Below are 8,385 nucleotides of genomic sequence, written 5' to 3' on the forward strand. Positions count from 1 at the left end.
CCTAACTTATCATATGTACCTGCATCTAGACATATCATCCATGTACCTAACTTATCATACTGCATCTAGACATATCATCCATGTACCTAACTTATCATACTGCATCTAGACATATCATCCATGTACCTAACTTTATCATACTGCATCTAGACATATCATCCATGTACATCATACTGCATCTGGATACATCTAGACATATCATCCATGTACCTAACTTATCATACTGCATTATATCATCCATAACTTTATCATGCATCTAGACATATCATCCATGTCATACTGCATCTAACTTATCATACTGCATCTAGACATATCATCCATGTACCTAACTTATCATACTGCATCTAGACATATCATCCATGTACCTAACTTATCATACTGCATCTAGACATATCATCCATGTACCTAACTTATCATACTGCATCTAGACATATCATCCATGTACCTAACTTATCATATTGCATCTAGACATATCATCCATGTACCTAACTTATCATACTGCATCTAGACATATCATCCATGTACCTAACTTATCATACTGCATCTAGACGTATCATCCATGTACCTAACTTATCATACTGCATCTAGACATATCATCCATGTACCTAACTTATCATACTGCATCTAGACGTATCATCCATGTACCTAACTTATCATACTGCATCTAGACATATCATCTATGTAACTGACTCACTTTGATGAAACAAATTTATCATCAGTAAAGTTGACAATTACTACCACTGGTGTGTCAGAATGAATGTTTAATGCAGAGAAATCCACATTTTAAACCTGCAACATTGACACTAGACTAACTGTGTTACAACATAACACTATGAACAACATTATCACTAGACTAACTGTGTTACAACATAACACTATGAACAACATTATCACTAGACTAACTGTGTTACAACATATCCCGCTAGATTAACTGTGTTACAACAATATGAACAACATTATCACTAGACTAACTGTGTTACAACATAACAATATGAACAACATTATCACTATCTGTGTTACTAGACTAACAACATAACAATATGAACAACATTATATCACAACATAACAATATGAACAACATTATCACTAACATGTTAACTAACACAACTGTGTTACAACATAACAATATGAACAACATTATCACTAGACTAACTGTGTTACAACATAACACTATGAACAACATTTAACTTCTCAAATCTACGAAACTCTCCATCCTGTACAACAAACACACACTCATAATATTGTCAGAATTGTAGAATCGACTTAGCTTTTAGCTGAGATTTCTTATGGATGTGGAAGGGGTTTGTTTTCTAACAATATTATTGTACAGGTAGACCAACCAGTTTCAGATCAGCACTGAGAAACAGAATGTTTCATATCGTGTGGAGCAGAACCTTTTACGAACATGGTAAGAACTATGGATTTCTCTTCGTTCTGTCCCCACCCACAACAGAATTTGGCAAATGTGGCTGACAAACACGGCGACATCTCTTTATGACCATGTGAAGGCATCCCTAGTAGATGGGATAAACGATGCTGGCATGTCTGTGGTTGTTGTAGTGTAGACCTGTAGGTCAACTGTAGTTGTAAAACTGTCTCTGACCTGACCATGCAGTACCAGGGTGTATTCCTACATCATGTATATATTATATATATCATATATATAGTGTATATAATATACACTGAAGATGTATTTTGTGCTGAAAATAATCCTGTCACTGATTTCTATTTCAAATCTTACAGCGTTCATGTTGGGTAAATCTGACCAAGCTGGTGCTGTATTATAGGTCTCGTAACTAATGTCATATTACAGTCACAGTGAGTGAGTGAGTTTAGTTTTACGCCGCACTCCAGCAATATTCCAGCTATATGGCGGCGGTCTGTAAATAATCGAACCTGGACAAGACAATCCAGTGATCAACTGCATGAGCATCGATCTACGCAGTTGGGATACGGTGACATGTGTCAACCAAGTTAGCGAGCCTGACCACCCGATCCCGTTAATCGCCTCTTACGACAAGTATGGGTTACTGAAGACCAATTCTAACCTTGACCTTCACGGGTCATGTAACACGCATACACACCTGTGTAGTGTGGAGAATACAGTATGAAACACAACAGTAATTTAATGACAAATAGAAGTGGAAATCGCGTGTGATTCTTTCTTACGTAAAGCTTTTATTATACAGAACCCGAACCATACATATTCAATACAGCCAATTCAAGTCTATCATAGCTTGCAAGTCTAGAAGCACAGAATCTTGTGGCTGATTTTCTTAAATTTATAGATACATTGTAAAGACCTTTGTGCCCGTAAAGTAGTTTCACTTCAGACACGAGGCGTTAGTCTAACGTGAAACCTTCAATAGTACGTTGATTTACAGGACGTTCGAACATCAAACAGAATCTCTTGGTGCTTGCTTCATGACGTGTATGTATCTGCATGTATTGGATTCCAACATAGGCACTTGGAGTCACGTTTAACCATTTTAGTGACAGCAGGCGGGTGAGAGATTGTGAGCTAGCGGGCACCTGCTGTCTTCCACTACCGCCAACAACATGCACTGTCTGTGTGCCGCACTATTGCTGTCCGGGATTCTGGGCATATATGCCCCTATCACATTTGATTCAGGTTTGTTGTGTTTTTCCCCATGAAAACAATGAAATAATCAGAAACTCAATTACGGTAAGGCGTTTTAATGTTAAACGTTATGTCCGCAGTCTTCTGTTTGTGACTGCATTTCGTCTGGCGATCTGTTTTGGATGTTAACATGTTGGATGATTTCTGTTGTGTTATAACAGCAGTTAATTAATAAGTATAGACAAAATATTCTTCAAAGTTCATGTCGATATTAATTTTTGTAAAATTATTAATTTCAACTGAATTCACTTGACCTACTGATAAGAAATATGCTTCTGAATTAAGCCACAACCTTGCGCCATAACCTATCGTAGCCTCAGTGAAGGTCACAGAAAGTCTTAAGTATTTTCCGTTCCTGAAATACAAATTCGTACCTAATAATAGTTTTCTCCTCCATTGTATTCTTACAATATTATACTTCAAATGACAAGGTGACATTATAATATTTTTAATAAACCTTTATTGCAAACTTCAACTAAAACTATTGGTTCGAAGTTTCTGTGCAGAGTCGCCTCCCATGCCTTGCCAGTATCCAGTGCTTATTGTACCCTGTCTGTCAGTGGGTAACACCAAGCCATATTGACCGCCGTGTCCCCAAACATAAACCTTTATCCCAGGGGGTAAAGGTGAACTCACTCCATCAGTATCCAGTGCTTATTGTACCCTGTCTGTCAGTGGGTAACACCAAGGCCATGTTGCCCGCCGTGTCCCCAAACATAAACCTTTATCCCAGGGGATATAGGTCAACTCACTCCATTAGAGAACTCACTCACACGGTAGGATTACTGTTGTGACTTACCCCGTGGTTTACTATATACGTCCAGTTCCATGTCTAACTGTGCAGGTGGTATGTTTGAGGGGAAGGGTACGTGTGTGGGGCGCGGCTTCGTATTGGATTGACCATGAGCAGAGTTACATCTCACAGAACACCACAAGTGACAGATATATATAGTATGTGTGATGATGCAATTTGTGATGTTCTGTTTCAGGAACCTGCGCGAACAATGTTGGGCACGAAATGGACTCTGGCACATCGTGGTTCCACAATGGGGAGTGTGCTAAATACGGCTGCTTCGTGAAGAATGACGTCAGGATCAGATACAGGGAAACGTGAGTCGACGAGAGTTATATACACGTGTATACGTTCCCGAAAATATCATACATGTTTATCAGGATAAGATATTGTGGACCGTGAGTCTACGAGATTTGAAATTGTGGAACGTGAGTCTGCGAGAGCGAGCTGTTTATCAGGATGAGATATTGTGGACCGTGAGTCTACGAGATTTGAAATTGTGGAACGTGAGTCTGCGAGACTGAGATATTGTGGAACGTGAGTCTGCGAGAGTGAGATATTGTGGAACGTGAGTCTGCGAGTCGTGAGATATTGTGGAACGTGAGTCTGCGAGAGTGAGATATTGTGAAACGTGAGTCTACGAGACGTGAGATATTATGGAACGTGAGTCTGCGAGAGTGAGAATGTGAACGTGAGTCTGCGATAGTGAGATATTGTGGAACGTGAGTCTACGAGACGTGAGATATTGTGGAACGTGAGTCTGCGAGAGTGAGACTGTGGAAGGTGAGTCTGCGATAGTGAGATATTGTGGAACGTGAGTCTACGAGAGTGAGATATTGTGGAACGTGAACGAGACGTGAGTATTGAGGAACGTGAGATATTATGGAACGTGATCTACGAGACGTGAGACTGAGGAACGTGAGTTTACGAGAGTGATATTGTGGAACGTGAGTCTATGAGACGTGGCACACCCATATATGGATTTGGGTTTTCTTATAAACTCTAACTTGCTTTAAAACAAATCGACATGATTCCACCGGCGTCGTTCCAGCATTGTGTAAGGTTTATTACTGCAACACTGTACCTTCCTTCTGTTCTGTTTAATCGTTCACGTTAATCTGACTCTCTTTTCTGGACGCAAACTGTTTCACACAACCGATGCAGTCGGACTAAGAGTAGACGACATTGCTAAACATGATGCCAAAATATATGCAGATTGTATTACGTTTCGCGAGCCTCCGTATATGTAACTCCCCTCGTCAATGTAGTACAGTGAGATATTACTCCCTTCAATACCCATTCTTTTCACTCCACCCTCCTGCTCCCCCTCCCCTCGTCAATGTAGTACAGTGAGATATTACTCCCTTCAATACCCATTCTTTTCACTCCACCCTCCTGCTCCCCTTCCCCTCGTCAATGTAGTACAGTGAGATATTACTCCCTTCAATACCCATTCTTTTCACTCCACCCTCCTGCTCCCCCTCCCCTCGTCAATGTAGTACAGTGAGATATTACTCCCTTCAATACCCATTCTTTTCACTCCACCCTCCTGCTCCCCCTCCCCTCGTCAATGTAGTACAGTGAGATATTACTCCCTTCAATACCCATTCTTTTCACTCCACCCTCCTGCTCCTCCCCTCCCAATGTAGTACAGTGAGATATTAGTAATACATTCTTTTCCTCCACCCTCCTGCTCCCCTCCCTCGTCAATGTAGTACAGTGAGATATTACCCTTCAATACCCATTCTTTTCACTCCACCCTCCTGCTCCCCCTCCCCTCGTCAATGTAGTACAGTGAGATATTACTCCCTTCAATACCCATTCTTTTCACTCCACCCTCCTGCTCCCCCTCCCCTCGTCAATGTAGTACAGTGAGATATTACTCCCTTCAATACCCATTCTTTTCACTCCACCCTCCTGCTCCCCTCCCTCGTCAATGTAGTACAGTGAGATATTACTCCCTTCAATACCCATTCTTTTCACTCCACCCTCCTGCTCCCCTCCCTCGTCAATGTAGTACAGGTGAGATATTACTCCCTTCAATACCCATTCTTTTCACTCCACCCTCCTGCTCCCCTCCTCGTCAATGTAGTACAGTGAGATATTACTCCCTTCAATACCCATTCTTTTCACTCCACCCTCCTGCTCCCCCTCCCCTCGTCAATGTAGTACAGTGAGATATTACTCCCTTCAATACCCATTCTTTTCACTCCACCCTCCTGCTCCCCTCCCTCGTCAATGTAGTACAGTGAGATATTACTCCCTTCAATACCCATTCTTTTCACTCCACCCTCCTGCTCCCCTCCCTCGTCAATGTAGTACAGTGAGATATTACTCCCTTCAATACCCATTCTTTTCACTCCACCCTCCTGCTCCCCTCCCTCGTCAATGTAGTACAGTGAGATATTACTCCCTTCAATACCCATTCTTTTCACTCCACCCTCCTGCTCCCCTCCCTCGTCAATGTAGTACAGTGAGATATTACTCCCTTCAATACCCATTCTTTTCCTCCACCCTCCTGCTCCCCTCCCTCGTCAATGTAGTACAGTGAGATATTACTCCCTTCAATACCCATTCTTTTCACTCCACCCTCCTGCTCCCTCTCCCTCGTCAATGTAGTACAGTGAGGTATATGTACTCCCCCTCCCTCGTCAATGTAGTACAGTGAGATATTACTCCCTTCAATACCCATTCTTTTCACTCCACCCTCCTGCTCCCCTCCCTCGTCAATGTAGTACAGTGAGATATTACTCCCTTCAATACCCATTCTTTTCACTCCACCCTCCTGCTCCCCCTCCCCTCGACCAGAAACATGATGTATTGCTCGCAGTGTTTGTGACACTCACAAGCTGGTCTACTTAACACATAAGCGGAATCTACCGATGATTACCGGTCGTCAAGCAGCTGCCGTCGTCCATTTTTTTCACACCTGTTGAAATCATGGGCTTGCTCTTCGTCGCCGTCCTCACCTCGTGTGTTATAGGAATATATGCGCCTATAACGTTTCACGAAGGTAGGTTCTCACCCGTCTAGAGACATTATTGGCTGGAGCATTTTCTTCGTAAACTTCATCTGATCACTTTACGATTTTAGTGACCACATGTGTGCAGCATATGATAATGGTGTCACTTCAAGTGGCAATATCTGCTCCTCTTACTTGCCTTCTGTGGGGCTGATACTACGGATAATAGCATATTCATTCCTCAATGGCTTCTGTGACCAGTTTAAGGTTCGAACAAGTAACTTTGACTATCGCTTGCCACTGGGACATATTTATCTCACTGGCCCAAAACATGGCCACATGATGCAACACGTCACTCTACAGCAAGGACAGTACATAGAGACAATATAGTCCTTGTTTCTGCTGCAGTAGATATTTCTCGCCTGCTTGACGATTACGTCTAAGGGAGATCTATTCAACAGTAGCATTCCTAATTTTTATGGGCCTTAAACCGCGTTTCTCATACAACTAAAATATATTTGCTTGTTCAGTTATATTCCATGTTATCATCCACATTTGTTATCAACATCACGTGTACCAGTGTCACATTGTCACCTAGGCAACTGCGTGGACAACAAGGGCCATGAGATGGATTCAGGGACCACGTGGTTCAACAAGAGGAGAGTGTGGCAAGTATGGCTGCTTCGTTAGTGTGCCAACAAAGTATGGCTTCTTCGTTAAAAACGATGAAAGGATTACAGTCATAATCTTCTCTTCCGGGGGACGACGGTAACGTCAAAAAACAGCATGTAGTGACGCAATTATCCAGTCATAATCTACTCTTAAGGACGACTGTAACGTCAAACAACAGCATGTAGTGACGCAATTATCCAGTCATAATCTACTCTTAAGGACGACGGTAACGTCAAACAACAGCATGTGGTGACGCAATTATCCAGTCATAATCTACTCTTAAGGACGACGGTAACGTCAAACAACAGCATGTAGTGACGCAATTATCCAGTCCTAATCTACTCTTAAGGACGACGGTAACGTCAAACAACAGCATGTAGTGACGCAATTATCCAGTCCTAATCTACTCTTAAGGACGACTGTAACGTCAAACGACGTCATGAAGTGACGCACATGTCGACTCATAAGGACGACTGTGGTGTATGTGTCAGTGTACCTATGTGTGTGTGTGTTTTATGCCTGTGTGTGTATGTATGTATGTTTGTTTGAGTGTGTGTTTGTCTTGTGTGTGTGTGTGTGTGTGTGTGTGTGTGTGTGTGTGTGTGTGTGTGTGTGTGTGTGTGTGTGTGTGAGAGTCAAATATATACAAGTGGTAGAATGCAATAGCCACAGTCACATATATTTTCGATACCATCAGTTTGATGCAACTTGTTTTAAAGCCTGCTCTTAATCAAATCCCGTCAGATTGCGTCACGCTGTTTCACGTATATTCACGTTGTGTCATGCTGTTTCACGTATATTCACGTTGTGTCGTGTTGTTTCTACAGATGTCCAGACTACCCGATCCCGAGTTGTCAGTACAACCTGAAGAAGGACCCAACCGGGCCGTTCCCGGAGTGTTGTGACGTTCCATATTGCACAGGTCCTCCTGTAGGAAAATAAACTACCTCTTTTTGCGCCAAAACGCGACATTTCTGTTTCTTCTGGCAGTGCAAGGAAAGGCTCACTGCAAGCTCGGAGTGAGTGAGTGAGTGAAAGAAATAGTTTGACGTATCAGCTCTCTTTGGGATGTCTGATGCCAGCTTAACCACTGAGCACGAATATGGTGCTGGCGCACCTAGAAACATAATCGGGGCGAACTAAACGGGAATTGAACCCATAACCAAAGGTTTCCGATGTGTACAAGGGACGCAACTCTCTACAGCGTGTTGAGGGACTTGACCACCCGAGCGCCCTACTGTCTGGAAACATGCTGACCTTTCTCAAGATTCTTTGTCCGTGTCAGCTGGCTTTAAAGCATGAGGACTATTTTTATGG

General features: G+C 42.5%; 1 protein-coding gene across 1 annotated transcript; it reads left to right on the plus strand.

The window, feature by feature from the left end:
• The first annotated feature begins 2,314 nt into the window (after positions 1–2,314).
• LOC124263968 (U-scoloptoxin(16)-Er12a-like) lies at positions 2,315–8,032 on the plus strand. The gene is made up of 3 exons (XM_046698698.1): positions 2,315–2,632; positions 3,631–3,751; positions 7,896–8,032. Exons 1-3 carry the CDS (start codon positions 2,560–2,562, stop codon positions 8,008–8,010), a joined length of 309 nt encoding a protein of 102 aa, XP_046554654.1. The 5' UTR covers positions 2,315–2,559; the 3' UTR covers positions 8,011–8,032.
• The last annotated feature ends 353 nt before the right edge of the window (positions 8,033–8,385 follow it).

This window comes from Haliotis rubra, unplaced genomic scaffold (assembly GCF_003918875.1).
Source record: "Haliotis rubra isolate DU_JTF1 unplaced genomic scaffold, ASM391887v1 Scf90, whole genome shotgun sequence".
NCBI lineage: Eukaryota > Metazoa > Mollusca > Gastropoda > Lepetellida > Haliotidae > Haliotis > Haliotis rubra.